Source organism: Amblyraja radiata, chromosome 3 (assembly GCF_010909765.2).
Source record: "Amblyraja radiata isolate CabotCenter1 chromosome 3, sAmbRad1.1.pri, whole genome shotgun sequence".
NCBI classification, from domain to species: domain Eukaryota; kingdom Metazoa; phylum Chordata; class Chondrichthyes; order Rajiformes; family Rajidae; genus Amblyraja; species Amblyraja radiata.
In genome coordinates, this window is record NC_045958.1 from 19,610,806 (window position 1) to 19,634,159 (window position 23,354).

The following is a 23,354-nucleotide window of genomic DNA, read 5'->3' on the forward strand; positions in this document are numbered from 1 at the left end:
GGAGGCCTTTGACAAGGTTCCTCATGGAAGGTTGGTTAAGAAGGTTCAATGGTTGGGTATTAATGGTGGAGTCGCAAGATGGATTCAACAGTGGCTGAATGGGAGATGCCAGAGAGTAATGGTGGATGGTTGTTTGTCAGGTTGGAGGCCAGTGACTAGTGGGGTGCCACAGGGATCTGTGTTGGGTCCACTGTTGTTTGTCATGTACATCAATGATCTGGATGATGGTGTGGTAAATTGGATTAGTAAGTATGCAGATGATACTAAGATAGGTGGGGTTGTGGATAATGAAGTAGTTTTTCAAAGTCTAGAGAGATTTATGCCAGTTGGAAGAGTGGACTGAAAGATGGCAGATGGAGTTTAATGCTGATAAGTGTGAGGTGCTACATCTTGGCAGGACAAATGAAAATAGGACATACATGGTAAATGGTAGGGAATTGAAGAATGCAGGTGAACAGAGGGATCTGGGAATAACTGTGCACAGTTCCCTGAAAGTGGAATCTCATGTAGATAGGGTGGTGAAGAAAGCTTTTGGTGTGCTGGCCTTTATAAATCAGAGCATTGAGTATAGAAGTTGGGATGTAATGTTAAAATTGTACAAGGCATTGGTGAGGCCAATTCTGGAGTATGGGGTACAATTTTGGTCGCCTAATTATAGGAAGGATGTCAACAAAATAGAGAGAGTACAGAGGAGATTTACTAGAATGTTGCCTGGGTTTCAGCAACTAAGTTACAGAGAAAGGTTGAACAAGTTAGGGCTTTATTCTTTGGAGCGCAGAAGGTTAAGGGGAGACTTGATAGAGGTCTTTAAAATGATGAGAGGGATAGACAGAGTTGATGTGGATAAGCTTTTCCCACTGAGAGTAGGGAAGTTTCAAACAAGGGGACATGACTTGAGAATTAAGGGACAGAAGTTTAGGGGTAACATGAGGGGGAACTTCTTTACTCAGAGAGTGGTGGCTGTGTGGAATGAGCTTCCAGTGAAGGTAGTGGAGGCAGGTTCGTTTTTATCATTTAAAAATAAATTGGATAGTTATATGGACGGGAAAGGAATGGAGGGTTATGGTCGGAGCGCAGGTTTATGGGACTAGGGGAGAATACGTGTTCGGCACGGACTAGAAGGGTCGAGATGGCCTGTTTCCGTGCTGTAATTGTTATATGGTTATATAATGCAAGATCAGGAATACATCCTGAGCAAATGACAGGTGGGGGCTGTTGCAGGTGTGGGTGAGTGAGACCAAGCTCACTCGTTTTGCTGAACACCTCCACTCAGTCCGTCTTAATCTACCTGATCTCCCGATGGCTCAGCACTTCAACTCCCCCTCCCATTCTCAATCTGACCTGGACCTCCTCCATTGTCGGAGTGAGGCCCAGCGCAAATTAGAGGAACAGCACCTCATATTTCGCTTGGGTAGTTTACACCCCAGCGGTATGAACATTGACTTCTCTAACTTCAGATAGCCCTTGCTTTCACTCTCCCTCCCCTTCCCAGTTCTCCCAGTCTTATTGTCTCTGCCTACATTGTATCTTTGTCCCACACCCTACCCTGACATCAGTCTGAAGAAGGGTCTCGACTCAAAACATCACCCATTCCTTTTCTCCAGAGATGCTGACGCACCCGCTGAGTTACTCCAGCATTTCGTGTCTACCTCTGAGCAAATGACAGGTCCATTCAAGTGTCTGAAAACAGCAAGAAAGTAGCTTTTCTTGAATCTTGAAAAGCATTCTTTCAAGCGTTTGTGCATTCTGCCTGATGGCAAAGGGGAGGAGAAAGTGGTTCAAGTAGCCCTTGATTATATTGGATGCTTTCCAGAGATAGTGTAGATGGAGTTGATGGGGGGGGGGGGGGGGGGGGGGAGGAGGAAGATTGGTTTGCATGATGGACTGGGCTATAATGTAAGTAATATTTAGATTATTAAATGTTTAGACTTTAAATAAAATTAGACAACATGCTAATACAAGTTTCTTATTGCAGAAAAATGCATAACAAATATAAATTTCAACTGAAATATTCGAACATACACTTCATCTGATATTTCATGTAGTTTTAAAATACTGCATTAACTAGTCAATGTCCTTGAGACTCTTCTGTCCTTGAGACTCTTGAAAGGCGCTCATAAATAATATGTATTATTATTAATTCTGGAAGTATACATTGAATGGTAAATAATATTTTAACCCCAACTTGTTTTGAAATACCTCATCAACCCCTCTGTAATTCGCTCATTTCACTTACCTCTCTCCCTTAATCGTTACCTAATGCACTGCCTCTGTTTTTTTAAATCACTAACAGCAACATGCAAGAGGTGGAGGTCAAGAGAGATAGATCAACTGAGACAGATTAACAGATTAAGAGAAATTGCACATCAAAGCTGGAATAGTAGAAATCAGAGCTGCTGTCAGCAAGCATTTTTGATGCCAGGTGTTAATAACTGAACAATAAGATAGCTAACTACAGCAATTTTAAGACTGACCTCATCATATCCGATTCACATCTCTACCTTTCTAGGATTTTACACAAACAAGTCACAAGGTACATAAAGAGGAAGTGCTCCTCAGAGACCATAGTTGCTTCATATATTCGAGATAGTTATCCTTCTCTCAGGAAATAGCGCAATTTCAGGCAAGTGCAAAAAAGTATTTTTTGTAATCTTATTGAATGGTGGACCAAGCAAATGGCTCATGGCTGCTTCAATTTTTATTTCAGTTTGCTTCTCAGGGTGATCTGTTGTACACAGTATAATTTGGCCATTAAACATGTTCAATCACTGCGTGAAAAGTGAGGACCACAGCGAAGACAGCAGGATCAGCAAGATAAAAACCATATCACATCAACCGCAAGGTGCTTAAGCAAGAGGATGATGACAAAGAGTCACCTCGTCCACACTGTCAGCGTCAGGAGTCTCGTGCCAGGCTTCCAACAATAAATCGCCTTTCTGGATATGACGAGAGCAGATCACCTTGGCTGGCGTGCGCTTTTGAATGCTCTTTATTAACCTCTTGATAATGCTACGGGTGTGACTGTAGTGTTGGGGACAGGTATTTTCCCCAAAGGATGAATTTTGTGGGATATGTGACAGCTGTGACTTGCCAAAATAAATAAGTTCTGCAATTACACAACAATTTCCTAGGAAAACAATGTCAGGAATATAGTCCTGTCCATAATATCCATTCTCACTCATTATCAAAGTACATGCATTTGCAGGAGCATTTAAGCCTTTACACTATTTTGATAAAGATCTCCAGTAGGTGTACCAAATCATTCAGTGTCCCATGAGAATGCAGCCGTTCTGCAACTATTCATTCTGCTTTCATTCTCACCAAGACTTTTCAATGATCATTTACGAAATTCTCATCATAGTGAAAACATGAACAAATTTGTTATTCAGCATTATCAATTGACTGCCTCTAATTTTTACAACAAACACCTGGTCCTTCTTGGATTCATCTCATCAGGTTCAATTACCATTATAACAAGCACTTCTTCACAATTACAAACCTTACAAGTGTTCAAACAGTCCACTTGTGAACACTCAAATACGCTAATGGCAATAACAGTCAGAACACTAGAATATTTTAAGGATATGCAGTGAGGTCAGAATAGCACATAACATTTTTTTATTAAATAGGGCAACACAGAAGCACATCTAGCTCAAAGTACTGCCGCAAAGGACCAGATATTTGGGTTCAATCCTGACCTTAGCGGCTGTCTGAGTAAAGTTTGCACATTATCCCTGTGACTGTGTGGGTATCCTCTGTGTGTTCTGATTTCCATTGACATCCAAAGACATGGCTTGGTTAGTTTAATTGGCCACTATTAAGTTGCCTCCAAATGTATAGGTGAGTAATAGAATCTTATGTGATGAGAATGTGCGGAAAATTTAAAAAATGGGATTAAAGTAGGATTAGTGTAAATATAGATTCAATGGGTGATCGTGAGAATTTGTCAAAGGTCACTCGCCATAATCACCACAGGCAACCGTGCCACCACATGCACACAGACCCGCGCCCCATCCATTGCCAGGATCGAACCCGGGCCTCCGGCGCCAGTGAACCGCCACTGGACCACCCCCCCACCGAGCGCCCCATCCCTGTCCGAGGGTTACCGCCGGGTTAACCAACAGCACTGGACTGACGGGACACCGGCCCGGAGCAGTGCTTCTTCATCGCGCTTGCTGCAAGCCCGAGCCGCCACCGCAACGGGCCGGTCCCCTGCCAGTCCAGGGCCGCCGGTCAACCCGGCTGGACAGGCAGAGCCGAGCCGGAGCCAGCGCCTACCCTCCGCGCCGGCTGCAACCCTGGGCCGCCACTGTAACGGGCCTGCACCCCGCCAGCCCACGGCCACCCCGGACAGGGACAGCCCAGCAGCAACTCAACAGCCCCTTATGCGCCGGAGACCCTGGACCCGGGACCGATCCCGACCACGGACAAAACGCAGGTGTGCACCCACGCAGCAGCACAGCCGCCAAGAATGTTTATCGCGAGTGAACCATGACCTGGGCATGCGCAGTCGGAATACCAAACTCACTTATTCCTATGCTGCATTTCAAGAGTGTTTAATTATCATATGCATCAACAACAGAACAACTAAATTCCTACTTGCAGCAGCATAAAAGTCATGTAAACACAATACATATAGATAACATTTTAAAAAAATCAATAAACACCCCAATATTAGATTAAAAATACTCTCTCAGTGCAACCAAGATAGGTCAAACTTCAAAGTTCAGTAAGTACAAGTAAGTTTAGTAGTGCAAAAGAGCCTGATGGTTGTTGGGGAAAAAGCTGTTCTTGAAACTGGAGGTCACAGTTCTCAGGCTCCTAGGCCCACTTCCCGATGGTCGGAGTGAAATGAAACTGCAGCCAGGGTTGTGTGGCTCTTTAATGTTGCTCGCTCCCATTTTAAGGTAATGCCTCCTATAGATCCCTTTGAAGGTGGGGAAATTTTGTGACGGACTGGGTGCTCACTACCACCTTTTGTAATCTTCATTCCTGGCTATTTGAGTTGCCAAACCAGGCTGTGATGCAACCAGTCAATATGCTCTCTACCGTACACATGCAGAGGTTTGAGTATCTATTGGCATACCAAACCTCCTCAATCTTCTAAGGAGGTAGAGGTGTTGATGGACTTTCTTTATGATTGCATCAATGTGTTGGACCCAAGATATGCATGCCCTGGAACTAGAAGGTGTTTGCTCTCTCCACCAGCAACCCATTGAGGAAGATAGATTTGTGATTTCTTGGTTTTCTCCTTCCAAAGTCAACAATCAACTCCTTGGTTTTGTTAACGTTAAGAGCAAATGTGTTGTTCTGCCACCATTCGATCAGATTATCAATCTCCCTCCTATGCTCTAACTCATCATTACCTGTAATTCATTCAACAACAGTTGTGTTGTTGGCGAATTTAAACATGGCATTAGAACTGTGTCTGTCTATACAGTCATGGGCAAAGATTATAGAGTGGAGCAAGATGGTTCACTCCACGAAAAAGCCGTAGTAGGTGATGGGTAATCTTCAGTGCCATTTCCGTAACCGGCTTCCGTCATGGCGTCAAGCTAATTCAGGGAGATTCTGCTACATCAAGCTGAGAGATTAAAGGACTGACACAAAATGCAGCGGGTCGGCGGCATTTCTGGACAAAAGGAATAGGTGACATTTCGGGTCAAGACCCGCCTTCAGACTGAATCAGAGGAAAGAGGAACTCAAACCATCCTCCCCCCCCCTTCCCTCCGACACGGACACGGAGCGATCGCCGCCCCCCCCCCCCGTTTAAAAAAAAAAAACATCTATTTCCTTCGGGCGTTTATTTTAAAATTTCCCCCTTACCATTTCCGTACTGTTTCGATAGCTGCCATGACCCGTTTGATGTCATCCTTCACCCTACTCCTGGTCTCGGCCCGCACCGATCTGCCGGACATGCTGTGTGTGTATTTGTTTGGAGGAGTCCGAGGGGAGAAGCGCCGCAACAAGAGCGAGCGAACGTGCGGACAGACGGACGAAAGCAAAGATCATAGAGCGTGATATTTGGGGTTGAGACCTTTCTTCAGACTGAGTCAGGGGAAAGAGGAACAAGAGATATAGACGGTACTAAGGACAAATGAATGGAAGATATGCCTATATCTCCCGTTTCCCTTTCCCTTGACTGTCAGTCTGAAGAAGGGTCTCGATCGGAAATGTCACCTTTTCCGCACTATGATTGTTGCTTTCGTCCGTCTGTCCACGCGTTTGCTCGCTCATGGTGCCGGCGCTTCGACAGAGACACACAGACACCTACAGCATGTTCGGCAGATCGGTGCGGGCCGAGACCAGGAGCAAGGCGACGGATGACATCAAACTGGTCATGGCAGCTATCGAAAAAGTCGACCTGAAATATCACCTATTCCTTTTCCCCAGAGATGCTGCCTGATCCACTGATTTAAACCACGCTAGTTTACACACACACACACACACACACTTCAACAAATAGCAATCAAGGCAGTGCTGACAATGATGGGGGAAATTGATGAGGGGTTACTGCAGTTAAAAAGAAAATTAAAAAAAACATTTAAAACATTTAAAAACACACAAACTGTTCCCCCGCAACGCTCATTGCACTGCGAGAGGCATAATTGAGATCGGGTCGGGTTTACTGAAATGGTGGAAGTTATGCTCTGGTGCTTACTACACGTCAGTCCATTGGATTTGGCAGGAGTGGACCATCTTGCTCCGCTCTATGATAGAAACATAGAAAATAGGTGCAGGAGGAGGCCATTCGGCCCTTTGAGCCAGCACCGCCATTCATTGTGATCATGGTTGATCGTCCTCAATCAATAACCCGTGCCTGCCTTCTTCCCATATCCCTTGATTCTACTAGCCCTTAGAGCTCTATCTAACTCTATCTTAAATCCATCCAGTGACTTGGCCTCCACTGCCCTCTGTGGCAGGGAATTCCATAAATTCACAACTCTCTGGGTGAAAAAGTTTTATCTCACCTCAGTCTTAAATGACCTCCCCTTTTTATTCTAAGACCCCTGGTTCTGGACTCGCCCAACATTGGGAACATTTTTCCTGCATCTAGCTTGTCCAGTCTTATTATAATTTTATATGTTTCAATAAGATCCACCCCCTCATCCTTCTAAACGCCAGTGAATACAAGCCTAGTCTTTTCAATCTATCCTCATATGACAGTCCCGCCATCCCAGGGATCAATCGCGGGAAACCTACGCTGCACTGCCTCAATCACAAGGATGTCCATCCTCAAATTAGGAGACCAAAACTGTACACAATCCTCCAGATGTGGTCTCACCAGAGTCCTATACAACTGCAGAAGAACCTCTTTACTCCTTTACTGAAATCCTCTTGGCATGAAGGCCAACATTCCATTAGCATCTACCCATGATCTTTGGTCATGGGTATAAAGTCAGTAGGGCCAGGGACTGAGCACACAGCCCTGAAGTGCTCCTGTACGGTTGGTTATTGAGGAAGTGTTGCTAATTCGCGCAGATTGTAGTCTGTTGAGGAGGAAGTTAAGGATCCAGTTGCATAGGGATGCGGGACCCAGATAACAAGTTTGGAGAGGATGATGGTGTTTAATGCTGAGCTGGAGCCAATGAGCAACAGCCTGACTTGAGTGTTCTTATTGTTCAAGTGCTCCAGTGCAGAGTGGAGATACAGTGTGATTGCATCCCCTATTGATCTATTGCGGCAGTAGGCAAATTGTAGTCGGTCCAAGTTCTTCCTAAGGTAGGAGTTGATATGCACCACAACCAACTTCGCAATGCGCTTCACCACCACAGACATTAGTGCCACTCGTTGGTAGTTATTGAGGCATGTTGCCTTATTCTTCTCAGGCACCGGTATTATCGATGTATTTTGAAACGGGTGGGAACCCAAGACCTTAGTAACAAGAGACTGAAGATGTACTCCTCCACATATTTCCTTATGAAGTCTGTACCAATCGTGGGTTATTTGTTCAGGTCTGTTGCAGTATCCGAGTATACTGACTCCAAGCAATTTAGATATAGTTTAGAGATACATCATTGAAATATTCCATTGGCCCAGCAAGTCCATGCCAACCATCAAACAACCGTGCAGACTAGTTTGCTGTTACCCCATTTTACACTCCACTCCCTACATATTAGGGATAATTTTACATAGGCCATTTAACCTACAAACCTGTACATCTTTCTGAAACGGGGAGGAAACACGCACAGTAACAGGCTGAACATGCAAACTCCATCAGTACCCAGGGATGTTCAATTGGTGAGTTGTTTCTCTGCCTCCCCTGATCGATTCCGTGCAGTCTCATTGTTGGAACTGCACTTTGCAGTCATGTCCTATACAGGAAGAAGTAACACAGTCAGGTGGTCTGGTTTTCCAAAGTGAGAGCAACGGATGGAGCAACACGTATCTTTGATGGTAGAATACCAGTGGTCGAAGCTGTGATTCTCTGGGGATGCAGGGCACTCACTAATAGTAGTTAAGAAGTGACTTCTTCCAGCTGGCCTTGTTGAAGTCAATAGTGACGCTGGGAAAGACATCAGCGTACACCGTCTTGTTTGTTGATCACAGCATACTACTCCTCAAATGCTAGATAACCATCTACTATGGGCAGGATGTCGTCTACGTTCATGATGGAGGCGAGTTCCTTCGGGAGTTAGAAGGAATGGCATTTAACTGCTAGATGTTCCAAATGCAGAGAGGAGGAGTTGGTTAAAACTGCTTCTGAGCAGCATGAAAGTTTACCATGAGGCAGACTCCTCTGTCCTCCCCTTTCCCTGCTGCTGCCGGTTCGTTCAATGTCATAAGGAATAGTAGAATTAGGCCATTCGGCCCATCAAGTCTCATGCCATTCAATCATGGCTGATTTATTCTCCTAAACCCATTCTCTTGCCTACTCCACGTAACCACTGACACCTGCACTAATCTAGAATCTATCTATCTCTGCCTTAAAAACATCCACTGACGGTCCACTACAGCCTTCTATGGCAAAGAATTCCACAGATTCACCAATACAATACAATCAATACAATCAGTTTTATTCGTCACATTGCACATAAAGTGCAAGTGAAATGAATTTGTCAGCAGCGGTACAATGATAAAGAACACACAATAAACAATAAAAATTGAACACAAACATCCATCACAGCATTCATCACTGTGGTGGAAGGCACAAAATTTGGCCAGTCCTCCTCCATTTCCCCCCGTGGTCGGGACCAGAGTCCAGAGTCAGTCCAGGATCGGCTCTTCCCCACCGGAGACTGCAGCTTTAGGTTGGTGTAGGCCGCAGGCCGGCGGTCGAAGATTTAAAGTCCCCGCCGCAGCCAGAAGCACCGCAGACCGCAGGGCCGGTGGTCGAAGCTCCCCTCTAGGGGTGATGGCAAGTCCACGCCGGGTCCGCAGTAGAAGTTGGCCGCGGGCCGGCGGTGGAAGCTCCTTCTTCTCCCGGGTCCCTCATGAGGGATCCCGGGCTGCAGACGCCACTCCAGCTGGAACTCTGCAGACTGCGTCTTCAAGCTGCCGGCTGCCGCGGGCCAGCGAAACAGAGCGTTCCCCTCCGGCGAGCCCCAGCGAGGGCTCGCCCGCTCCACGCCAAGAGTCCACGCTGCACCCGCTTCTGAAGCCCCAGGCGCGTCTCCGGGAAAGGCCGCCCGATCCTCGTTGTTAGGCCACGGGGGAGGCGACCTGGAAAAAGTCGCCTCTCCATGAAGGAGGCGACCGAAGCGGTTTACCCCTCACCCCCCCCACATCACCCCCCACACAAGACACACAAAGAAACACAAAAAGCATACTTTAAAACACACTAAAAAATTAAAAAAATTGGAAAAAAAGACATGCTGCTGACAGGGCGCCGGCTTGCAGCGCCCCCACCGACCCTCTGACTTAAGAAATGTCTCCTCATTGCCTTCCAAAATGAACATCCTTGAATACTGAGGCTATGACCTCGAGTTCTAGACTCTCTCACTAATGGAAACATCCTCTCCACATCCACTCTACCCAAGCCTTTTACTCTTCTAAATGTTTCAATGAGGTCCCCCCTCATTCTTCTAAACTCCAGCGAGTACAGACTCAGTGCTGACAAACGCTCATCATAAATTAACCTACTCATTCCTGGGATCATTCTTGTAAACCTCCTCTGGACCCTCTCCAGAGCCAGCACATCCTTCATCAGATATGGTGCCCAAAATTCCTCACAGTATTCTGATTGATTGATTATACCTTTAATAATCCTTTACAGGAAATTACAGTGCCACGACAGCTTCAAGACAGACATAACACCACACATTTCCGCAAATGGCTTCCATACTTAACAAGTTAAAATACAAGTTAAAATACAAGTTAAAATACTAGTTAAAATACTAGTTAAAATACAATTAATTTAAAAAAAGTGCAGTTATTTATGTGCATTATATAACCTTATAGCAGCTGGTAAACAGGACTTCCTATGTCTCTCAGTTTTGCACATTGGTGCAATCAGCCTCTGACTGAAGATGCTGCTCTTGATCACCTTCAGGGCATGGAGTGGGTGAGTGGGGTTGGTCATTATTGAACCCAGTTTGTTCAGAGTTCTGGCCTCTGCCACCTGCTGGACCGTTCGTTGCTCAGCCCCGACCACTGAGCCGGCCTTCCTGATTAGCTTGTCCAGTCTGTTTATGTCCGCTATGCGGGCGCCATCTCCCCAACAGGCCACAGCAAAAAACAGAGCACTGGCCACCACTGAATGGTAGACACTGCACAGTAGGGGTTGGCAACGCCTTTACCAGCACTTTATAGAGCCTCAACATTACATCCCTGTTTTTGTACACAAGCCATCTTGAAATAAATGCTAACACTGAGTTTGCTTTCTTTACTATCGATTTGACTTGCAGATTAACTTTTTGGGAATCTTGCACCAACACTCCCAAGTCCTTTTGCACCTCCAATTTCTGTATTCTCACCCTATTTAGAAAATAGTCTACACCTTTATTCCTACTATCAAAATGCATGACTCCACACTTTGTTACACTATATTCCATCTGCCACCTCTGCCTATTCTCACAACCTGTCCGTCCTTCTGCAGAATCCCTGCTTTCTCTTCACTAATGTGATGAATGAAGAAACCTGTTGGCTGGAGAGCTGGGGGTGAGCTATGTCTCAATGTGAAAATAATTGGGCTACAAAAATTCATAATTTCTCCAAACCTCATGGTCTCATTTGTAACCACAGTGATATCTGTACAATTCCAAACCCAGAATCTCACTTCAATTGGCAGAATCAGACCCTATAAAATAAATGACATGCAATGATGTGTTTCAAACAAAGGACGATCTCTAATCTTCCGAATTCTTTCCCAATGAGTTTTGAATGTAAAGTCATTCCTCAAATTGCAAGACATTGAATGGTCGGAAACGTTGTGGTTTGGCATTCTATAGTGAAATCATAAAATTGAGATCATCCTCATTTTCAAAAACATCTCATATCATTGACTACTGGATCTGCCTCGAGGATCAGGTTGTCATGGAGTCACTGCACAAGCTCTGCAATATGTCTCAACGGTACGCCTTTACACCCTTTGCATTAGTTTACTGTTATTGTTAAAAGAAAATATCAGGCTGATAGGGAATCCTAACAACTGCTGGCCAACACAGTAATTCGCTGTTATCACACTCCAGAGTAGACTGGATAACCCCATTTGTTCTTGTGACGTGGCATCACAGATTCACATATACAATTAGGCTTATTTGTCCTCTACTTTAAATGGAGGTGCATCATCCAAGAATGCAACTTCATTTTTTTGCAGCACATGGCAGACTAAAAATTGAGTCATCTTCAGTTTGGTAGTGCAGTTCACTTATGAAAAACATGAACAGAATCTAATTAGCTGAATGCAATGGAATCAATCAGCATGCGTTGCACAAATGGACCAACAGGTTTAAATTGAACAAAATATTTGTGATAAAGGAAACTAACCAGTAAAATCTACTCACCGCCAGCTGTGTTTTGATTGCACTGGTTTTTCCAGTTAAGCTTGGAATCCCTACAATGTTGCTTCCTCAGTGTCTGATGGTTGGCTTTATTCTTGGTTTAGATGCAATTGTTCTCTCAAAATAGCTATGAAGAGTTTATGCCCTTGATGGGCCAGCTTCAGACTAAGAGATAGCATCTGAGATCTTTGAGTTTCAGTGCCTTGGCAAGAGCAGTACTTGACAACTGGAGGATGCAGAAGGGATTTTGTAATCTGAAAGGGCAGGTTTTTTTCCACTAGTTTCTGCACTGCTAAACAACACTTTATGGTACCAGATTACTTGTTGATAGTATTTTAAGTATCCAGAACACACCCAAGGCTGATCAATGGAACCAGGCTGTTCTCCATGATAGCAGCACTAACACCTGCAAAGAAGCAAGCTTCAGTACCAGGAATCTGTCTGCACATGGTTAGCAGAACTCAAAAGGACCGAGACAGTTCCCTAATAGAACCTGCTCTCAGCCAGGGCATTTCCTTGGCATTGTCTGGCACAGAAGAGGAAACCACTTTCACAGTGCAAGTAAGGTTCTCCTAGCTCTCCACAGCTTCAGAGGGAACATTGACACGGATTCCTCCATGTTCCTATTCATCTCATAGAACCAAACTGACAGAACAGACACTGCTCCAAACATTTTAGAATGCCTACCAAAGAGCTTTCCTCCTAAATGCCTCATCATGGATCTCATGCAACCCTCGACTCAGCAATACTGACTGGGCTTGACCTCTGTGAACCTGAAGCAGTAAGTCCGATTCCCTTCCTGCCTGATTACAGCCCACAAAACAATTTCCTTCAATCCATTTCCTTGCTGTGCCAGTATCTGGACCGGTGCTCTGCAGCAGTGGGTGCAGTGGAATGCTCTTCCACAGCAGGTTACACTGCAGGGCTTCCTTTCTTGTCCCAGCCAAGAAACCCTGAAAAGAAAAGAAGTACATAAGATTCCCTTGCTGCAGTGTTCACCAGGAAATATTAAATCTCAGCACCAAGCTTGATTGATAACTGCAAATGAGAACATATCTACTGTGGCTTGAATTTTCCTGCAAGCTCTGATTTAAAAAAAATATATACTTTAGAAGGGACCATTAGTTAATGTCTGAGAAATTAGCTTACACTGAACGCTGAAGATCCATGATTGGTTGCCATATTCTTGCACAAGACAAGGTAGTTTTCAATAAGATATCCAAAGTACAACCAAAAATGAGTCTTGCGCTCAGAGTACTGCAAGGCATTTCACAAACGTCTTTAATTATTGATTCCCTACGTTATTTGCATGGGAATGATGTCTGATTAGATGTACAGAAATGGTTGTGTGTCATGAGAATATTTATATTGGATTACATGTATATAAAGAAACGTGCTGATGCAGAAACATAAACTACTGGACTGGAAAGGAAGCATTAATGTGGACGATGGAATACATTTACTTTAATTCAATCACAGTATCTGCCTATGCAAATAATGTAGGGAATCAAAATTAAAGTGCAACTGAGTGACGCATCATGGTGAATGTTTCCTCTTATTTAAAGCCAATAATTAAATCACTTTTCTTTGAGTTTGCTTGAAAACAGGCCATCTCAATTACAGGAGCACTCTTTCAGGTCAAAACAGCTGTAGTATTGAGCAGGACTGCAATAAGGTGCAATTAAATCATACCCTGCCTTCCCAGTCCACGTCTGATGCCGGCAGAAATCACCTGACCCCGCATTCACTCCTCCAGAGGAACTGATCTGTTCTCAAGGTTTATTCCTTTGATCTGATGAGGTAGTCATGTGTTTCTTTGGCAACCTTTGCCTGCAACAGAGAATATTTTCAAGGTGAATAGAAATGACATGGTGGCCATCTCAGATGATTGCATGGAGTGGTAGCTGACTGAATGCTTGTTAAAGTGTACAGTTAACATCAAGTCCAGAAGCAAACTGGAAAATGGAGTTCAGATTGCGTGAATAGGAGAGATAGGTTGAATGGGAGAGACAGGGAGAATAAAAGGGTGGTATAAAATGAAGACGAGGAAGAGCGGTGAAGATAAGCAAAAGGAAGTGAGAGAGGGGCAAAGGATGAGATGCAGATCAAGAGGAGCACATGTGCAGCAGGTGGAACAGGAAGATGGAGATATAGAGAAAGTAGCAGGGATATGGAAAAAGAGGAGAATGGAAGGAGTAGCATAATACACGTAAGTGAGCATGAGTAAGAGTGGGTGACTTGAAAGCAGACATCAGGATATGTTTGGAGGTAAAGGCAAGAACTATAAAGTCTTAAATTGCCAGGGCTCACCTTGTCAAATCTTATATCATTTTGCAACACCAGCCAGCAATGCAGAGAATCTTGCTGAAGGCTGCCAGTCAGCTTTTGGCCAATATTGCCTGCACATAGCAACTGGAGGGCCTTTGTGACCTTCTTGAATATAGGACTATGTACGTGAGTGATAAATTCCATCAGCATCTCACAAGTGGCTCTCACCAAAGCTGGAAACATGGCTTCTGTCGGCAGGAACAAGTGGATTCCGTGTAGACATTAGCAGAAGTTTGTATAATGTAATACGACACTGAACATCTGAGCACAACTTTAGGTTCTCCATGTTTCCTGAAAGTATGATGCTATTACAGTCGAGGAGATGCTGACGCATATGAAGGTAGACAAATCTCCTAGGCCTGATAAGGGATGGGGGTGCGCGCGGCCTGATAAGATAAATCAGAGGACACTCTAGGAAGCTAGACAGATAATTAGCTGAGATATAAGAGTCATTATTAAATACAGGTGATAAAGGGCCTGTTTCCGTGCTGTGTGATTAATGTTCACTTTTTTTTTCTTTTTTTTTTTAAAAAACAGTACCAGGGAGTCACACACCATTTTACCACCAACAAATAATGCCAATGAATTCCTCAGCTGACTTCCATTTTCAACATTCAAGTTTCTGACCAGCTTTGGTTTGCAGCCACTTAATGCCTCTCAAAGAACAACAAAGTTCATGGGACAAGATCCATAAATTGATCAATAAGTCAACACTATATTAAAAACACTTTATCTCTTCCAGGCAACTGGATATAGGTACAAAATTCAGTACTTCTAATAATAGTCAGAAGATGGAATGAAAATAACAAGGACTCAAAATATATGCAGAACAAAGTTAAAGATCTTCACAAAAAAATATTAAATATGGCTTAATTAAGGAAGGCCACAACTGACATAGGACAATTCTGCAAACTCGCTGTACTTGCTACTGGATAATACCACCTCCAGTTTAAATTCCATTTGGAATATTTTGGAGGACCAAGAAACCAACCAAGAAGATATGTTGATTCTGAAAGTAGTCTCTAAAAAGTGATGCACAATGTATAAAAATGAAACCTACGTTTGTGATTGCCAATATTATTTACAGAAGATTCAAGGGAACCCAAGGCTGATGCGTATGGCAATTTTACGGTATGTACTTTTAGATACTGCAGTCGTAAGCACAGAAATAGGCCTTTCTATGCCGACCATGATGCGCCAATGAAGCTAGACTCATCCCTCTGAACCTTTCCTATATATGTAGCTGTCCAAATCTTTTAAATGTTGTCAGCATACCTGTCGCAACTCATCCCATATAACCAACATCCTGTGTGGGAAAAGTTGTCCTTCAGTCCTTCCCATGTCACCTTAAACTTCTGCCCTCACTATGCCCTTGTACATTTCATCGCTGACATCTTCACTCGCTGAAAGGCAAGTCCCTTGGAAACTCATTTTCAGAAAATAATTTTCAAGGATAGGGAAAAACATTCGGATTTTCCTGGGCCTCGGCATGGTCCTTAGTTTCAGAGAGCAGTGCCATATGGTAGGGACACTGGGGTGAAGGGCATTTATTTTTTAAGAATAATTAATGTACAATCTATTCCCGTGTGCACTTCAATTAACAAGTTAACCAAGACTCTGAATAGGCATCACAAGTATGCCACGGATGACGAAGGTTGGTTCTCCACTGGAGCTTGTGTAGGTTAAGCAAATTCACACTTGTGAGGATATTTAGTGGAATGTATAAAGCTGCTATTAGAAAAACGATGAAGAAATTATACAACAATGCATGACCAGAGTCTACAATGGAATTGGATCTGTAATGGATGTGTTCAGAGTAATGGCTTGCATACCTATCATAGAGCAGAAATAAGATGTCAGGAATTTCTGAACGCAGCCAAATTTAAGAGTTCTTCATAGCCCCTTTCAATCAACAGGGTCAAAGGCTCAACCCTTAGGCTTTCTCCCCAGCATCACAGTTCTAATATTAAAAAAAACCACATTTGGTGGTTGATGCTGATTGCAGCGCTTTTTTTTTTTTTTTAAGTTGTTGCAGTATCTATCATCCATCAAGCAATGAAGTTTATACTGCAATGGGGTTCAGGTGAATTATTGTCACCTGTACAGAAGTGCAGTGAAAAGCTTTGTTTTGCATGCTATCCAATACGATCATGCTATCCAATAAGATCAGACAATACTATACAAAAATACAATCAAGTCAAACTCAAGTACTAAAGATAGTGCAAAGTGGAAAATGCAGAATATATTTCACAGCAGAATAGCACATCAGCTCCATTGATAAAGTCCAGTATTTGGAATAGGGTAGAGTAGAATCAGAAGTACCACATCAAAGGGAAGGACCATTGAGACGCCTGATACCAGATGTTGTTCCCAAGTCTGGTGGTACACACTTTCAGGGGAGCAGCTTTTTAAGCACAAACAGCTTGCTGTACCATAATCGGATCAATCCTTTCTGAAAATCATGAACCAGCTATGAATAGTACCTCAATTCACAGCCAGTATCATCTCTGCAAATTCCTCCAAATCCAGTGCGAAGATACACAAACCAGTTGTAGCATCATCTAAAGGAGACACCAAAAAAAGAATGCAGGTGATGCAAATCTAAATTAAAAACAGATATCGTTTCAGCTTCGAGAATCTTTGTTAGAATGGTTTCATTTGTCAGAAACGTTAATTGTTTCTTTCCACAAATGCTGACTGACCTGCTGATGTTTCCAGCTCATCCCTTTAGAATCCTCCCCCAGGCTACTATCCTGCAAATCAAGGCTCCAGCCAGTCAGCCATTAGGCAGACATTATTCACATGCCTGACACCAAATTCCTGCAAGAGGTATGCGACTCCGACTCCCTGATATGGGGTCAACCAGGAAGACAGAAGTAAACAATTCAAGGATGTTTGTAAAGCCTTGATTAAAAAAATGAAATATCCTCAAAGGCATGGGGATCCAAGCCTGTCACTGATCTAAATGGATGAGGTGCACCAGATTGGCACAGGAAACCTAGTGTCTTTTTGTTGGAAGTCCAGTGAAAATAGCAGAATGAGCACACTAGTCTATCCTACCCACCCACCTGCACCGTTGACCAACTCTTTCTCCACCTACAGCACAATCTGTAACTCATCAGCCACCAAGAGACTGCCCACGAAGAAGACAACCAGGATTTTTAAGTGAATGTTCACAGAGCAAAAAGAATATGCTGAAATACATTTTGAATAAATGATTTTAAAAAATGCAAATTTAGCATGATTTCTAACTGGTTGATGTCCATTTTGGCAAACATCAACAAGCTCGAAATTAAATATTGTTAAACATAAATGATTTTTACTGCAAAGAATAAGAAAGAATCAGAGGCCTTAACATTAACTGATCTGAGTGGCGTATAATCAAATATTTTAAAAATAAAGAAACAAAAACAAACAATTTATAATTGCTTTGATGTCTCGCAATAGTTGTCACATCTAATTTGATAATTTTAAAACTGCCTTGCACAAAGTGATATTAGAACATAGAACTGTAAAGCACAACAAAAGCACCAGCGGTCCACGATCTGAGCCAAACACGATGCCATGACCAATTCTTATCTGCCTGCACATAATTTATAACCCTCCATTCCCTGCACATCAATAATTCCGATCTAAAAGTCACTTAAATGTCGTTATCTTATCTGCCCCACCCACCAAACACACCAGCACATTCTAGGCACACACCACCCTCTGAACATTGCCCGCACCGCAGATCCAGAACACACCTGGAAGTCCAGTAAGCAGACCGGTTGCGGGAGGCAGTGCACTGCCTCAATGGTGGAGTGAGCCACTGGAAGCCCGGCAGCTGGCTGGGGCTCAGCTGGACCAGGTGCCGCTCCAAGATGCTGAGCATGTGGAATGAACGGGGCCTACAGCGGTGGAGCAGAGATGGAGAACACCACGGATACGCTTGGCCAGGCCGACCCTGCAACGCCACCAGGACATCAGACCTTCATGGTCAGATCAAGAACCCTGCACTTACAAGGTAGTTGAAATGGCCCCAAATCTGGCAACTCTGTATACTGTCTCAGTGTACTGCTGCTATACACATACTGAATCTGAGATGCTTATTTAAGATGCATCTCAGTGGTTATGTATAGTGATACTTGAACTGAATTGTATACAAAAATTAGTTTTTGCATCATCGGCAAGTATTGGTAAGCTACCACTGTACAAGAGTGCAGATCTTGAGCCCAAGTGGATCTTAAGCCCAAGTGGTTTAATTGACAATGGACTCAAAATTGCTGGAGTAACTCAGCGGGACAGGCAGCATCTCTGGATAGACGGAATGGGTGACGTTTTAGGTCTCTTCTTTCCACATATACTGCTTGTCCCGCTGAGTTACTCCAACATTTAGTGTCTAGCTTCGGTGTAAACCGGCATTTGCAGTTTCTTCCCACACATTTGGTTTAAATAACGTGAGGAACACCATGGGAAGTTGAAGTTCACACTAATTTGAAGTTATAATGACGAGTCACAATTCTGACTCAAAATTGTATTAACATTAACAAATTCACTTTTAACCGTAATTCATATCATCTTAGTGTATTAAATACATTAATACCAACAGATTATACGTAATAATCCAAATATAGCAAAATATCTTGGTATTTAAAAGCAATTTATATTTTTGTCAATGACCATCAAATGCTACCTAAAACCTCAAATTGTTCTAACATGTTTATTGAACCATTCATAATTACTCCACATTCTATATAATTTAATGTTAATTCTACATTGCCAACACTTTTCACATCTTACGCACCACCTTGTGAAAATGTTTAATCCGTGCAACAGAGAAGGATCAGAAACACATTTTGCAATCAAATGGCAACAGGTGGTTTCAGTTTAACAATTTAATCATTCAGCAAAGAGATTATTTATTTTACACATTGTCTATAAATGATAAAGATAATTGTTTCCTCTGTTTCCGATAATTAGAGTACACATACAGCAATATCGTAGAATAATCACTTCATGATAGTGAAATAATAACACCACTTTGCATACCAAGAATTTTAGCTGGACATGAAATACAAGAGACAAAATAGCAATGAATCAAATTGGCCTTAATGCTATTTATTTCCAAATGTTCAAGATTTTTTTAATACTCTTCTTCCAAAATGAAGAAGACATGTCAGGACTGGAAATGTTTAATTACCTGTATTACATCAACTAAACGCCAATCTTCTTGACACTGACATAATTCTAACCTTTGTTGGATTACTTATTTCAAGAGTGTCCAGAGTGTTTAATTGTCATATGCACAACAATAAACAGAACAATTAAATTACTACTTGTTGCTGCTTTACAAGCACATGAACTCAACATGACAACAATATATTAATACATAAAATGATCAATTAATTTCAACTTAACACTGGCACATAGTAAAAGATGTTTTCGAATTTGAATCATCACAGCTAGGCAAAAGAAGTACAAATTATTTCCTTTATTTCCTATCTGTACAACTTGGAGATTAAGTTTATTTTTCTGTGAAAAGCACCAATAAACAAAATAAATGGACATTCCCTACTTCACAATATGCAAAAGCTGTGTCAAGGCAAAAATATTAGCGGCTGTGTTTCTCCTGGCTGGAGTATCTACAATGAGGGATTACAGTCTCAAATAAAAGGTCAGCCATTCAGGACGAAGATGAAAATATATATTTTCACCAATAGGGTAGTGCAGTGGTTCTCAAATGGGGGTACGCGTACCCCTGGGGGTACGTGAAGGCACTCCAGGGGGTACGTGAGATTTTAAAATATAGGCCTACATGCGCTGGTTAGGGGGTACTTGGCTGAAAAAATATTTCACAGGGGGTACATCACTGAAAAAAGGTTGAGAACCACTGGGGTAGTGCATCTTTGAATTCTCCATCCAAGATGACTATGGAGGCTCAGTCGCTGTATGCATGAAAGAGAGATTTGTTTTGCTATTAAAAGGATTTAGGTGAGGTTCGTGCAGGAAAATAGAGTTAAGGTAAAAAATCTAATTGAATGGTGGGGCAGCCTCCTTCTAATGTTCTTGGGTTCAAAGCAAAAAACATTCATAAAAACATTAACCTTATGCAATTTAAATGAAGATCCAAATTATCAGAAAATGCTGGAGACACTTGGCAGGCCAAATCACATTTGTGAGAAGAGAAACCATTCTGTTTCACTTCCCATAGATGCAGCCTGACTGGCTGAGTTTATCCAGTATTTTCTATTTTAGATTTCTAGCATCTGTTGTTTCTTTTGATTTTTTATCTAGATGGAACTCTTTCTCCTTCTTTCTCTTTCTCACAAAAAGACAATCATATTAGGTACAAGCACTACATGTTATAATTGAAGGAGCTATTGCAGTCATGTTGTGCCTCGAGTGCAGTATCCTACAAAGGCTATATGGTATTTATCTTAAATCTATCCCATTAAAACCACATAGCCTGACTGGAGCAGTACAGAAAACTAACTGCAATACTGCCCTTGGAAAGGAACAGGTGTACAATGAAGCAAATTTGGCAGTAGGCATAAATGTAGCATCCTATCACAACAAAACATCCCTAAACCGTTTAAATTATTGAAACTTATTCTCCATTAAGTCGATCGACAGGACAGTCAACCTGCACACACCAAATTATCTCCCCAAGGAGGCATAGCTTACTTTCAAACCTTAATTAACCTCTTAAATACTTTTCTTATATTAAATCCGAATTAAATACATTGAGGTCACGCACAAATAGATGTGCTTCAAAATGCAATAGCCAAAATAGTGTCCCATGTTTCTCTTCCTGCGAAATCAAAACAAAACCAGACATTGCAGGCAAGTTACCACCTGACTGTTGTTTTCAAGGACCGAGGCAATGAACACGAATTTACCACAATACATTTGCACATTAACTTTGGCAACAGGTCACCATGGCGGCCTTGTTTGACCTTTGTACAATTCCAAGATACCCCTTAACACGCCCCTAACCAGAGTAACCAAAATGAAAATGAATGTCAACAGAAAAGTTCCAAAAAGCCCGTCAATTACCATTTGCATTTTCGGTAACATCCCCATCAGCCTATCCGGGTCATGGAAAACTCATTTTGATAGAAATCGTGATTGAGGCTCGGCGACCATGATCACATTCAATAACTATCCCAGCATTGCACAAATCTTCATAACAACACAACTCGTCGCTGGTCGCAAGCTACTCGTGTTCATGTAAAATACGTACAGAAATAGAAGTCGATATGTTTCCGCGGCCAGGGCTTTAAATTGTGCGACACATTCTCTAGGCCCGGACACCGACAGGGATCCAGAGGCTGAGAGGAGACTGTGGATAAGTCAGATCTCTCGAATCCCAGGCCTGTGGCTCATTGTGTAGTTGTTGCGGCTGATTTGGCGATCGTGGAGCAGGCATTCAGCGGTAGTTACAGCGGACAGCCAGTTACTCCCCCTGTCCTGTCCCCTCTTCACGCAGCTCCCGGCAGCGTCACTCCCTCAGCGGCAAAAACAACCCACTGCGCCAGACCCGCAATAAATAAACACGTCACTGAGGAGCCGCCAGCCAATCAGTGCTTGCACTGCAACCGACCCAGAGAAAGTGAAGAAGCTGCAGAGGATGATGGTGATGATGATGATGAGATGAATTGGCTGGTGGAGTGAAATAGTTTGGATGCAAAAGGAAGGTGGCGGTGAATGGGACACACATGGCCAGAGCAATAAGCTAGTCTGTTATTTGCACTTTATCAGTTTATTTATTCATTAAGGATAAGGGGGAAGCCTTTTAGGACCGAGATGAGAGAAAAAAAAATTCACACAGAGAGTGGTGAATCTCTGGAATTCTCTTCCACAGAAGGTAGTTGAGGCCAGTTCATTGGCTATATTTAAGAGGGAGTTAGATGTGGCCCTTGTGGCTAAGGGGATCAGGGGGTATGGAGAGAAGGCAGGTACGGGATACTGAGTTGGATGATCAGCCATGATCATATTGAATGGCGGTGCAGGCCACCTACTCCTGCACCTATTTTCTATGTTTCTATGTGTGTGTATATATTTATATAATGGTAGGTACACAAAAAAGCTGGAGAAACTAAGTGGGTGCAGCAGCATCTATGGAGCGAAGGAAATAGGCAACGTTTCGGGCCGAAACCCTTCTTCAGATATATATAATGGTATATGGACACACTGATCTGTTTTGTAGTCAATGCCTACTATGTTCTGTTGTGCTGAAGCAAAGCAAGAATGTCATTGTTCTATCAGGGACACATGACAATAAACTCACTTGAACTTGAACTCTTGAAGAAGGGTCTCGACCCGAAACGTCACCCATTCTTTCTCTCCAGAGATGCTGTCTGTCCCTCTGAGTTAATCCAGCTTTTTGTGTCTATCTTCGGTTTAAACCAGCATCTGCAGTTCCTTCCTGCACAAACTGGTAACATTATTGGGGCAGGGGGATAACTAATATAGGGAACAGGTCTGAAGAAGGGTTCCGACCCGAAACGTCGCCCATTATTTTTCTCCGGAGTTGCTGCCTTCCCTGCTGAGTTACTCCGGCACTTTGTGTCTACCCAGGGAAAGGTAAATATAGATTTCAGGAGAAAGTATTCACACACGAAAAGAAAAGTAGGTTTGCAAAAATGGGAGGAGGTTAGGAGAAGGGAAATGAGAGATTGAGGAAACAAAGATGCAGGGAGGAAAAGATTGAAGAATAGGGGTTTGTTAGGTCATCGGGTCAAGGGACTTGGTGCACGGAGCAGCTCAATCCTTTTGGAGGACATGGCAGCTTCCGGCATACACTTAACACACAAAACGCGTACTTTCTTACCTGTTAAAAACCGCCGAAATGGTCATTTTTTGCGCAGTAAATAATTATGGAGGGTGACTGAGCACTCTGAACCAAATGCTCTAGTATCTTTGCTCTGAACCCGAGCACCAAGGTGTAAGCGGCTGAAGGAGCGCATCCCTCGGGACAGCCCCCACTCTCACCCCGGGGTAAGCGCTGTCCGGCCTCGGCCGCCCTCCGCCCACCCTCCCCCTGTGCGGCCGCATTATCATGTGCTGTGGGTCGGCAGCGTCCACACAGGGCAGAGTGGA

The 23,354-nt window shown here is 43.1% G+C and overlaps 1 protein-coding gene across 15 annotated transcripts in view; it reads right to left on the minus strand.

Moving 5' to 3' along the window:
• Window positions 1-21,803, minus strand: part of pja2 (praja ring finger ubiquitin ligase 2) — a 57,406-nt gene extending 35,603 nt beyond the window's left edge. For 5 of the 15 annotated variants that reach the window (XM_033017405.1, XM_033017406.1, XM_033017402.1 and 2 more), the window contains exons 1-3: window positions 21,496-21,801; window positions 13,635-13,772; window positions 12,630-12,895 (exon numbers count right to left, since the gene is read on the minus strand). In XM_033017405.1, coding sequence (XP_032873296.1) covers window positions 12,630-12,669 — 40 coding nt within the window. In that variant the 5' untranslated portion in view covers window positions 12,670-12,895; window positions 13,635-13,772; window positions 21,496-21,801. The other 10 variants (XM_033017409.1, XM_033017407.1, XM_033017404.1 and 7 more) reach the window with 8 other exon arrangements.
• Window positions 21,804-23,354: the final 1,551 nt, after the last annotated feature.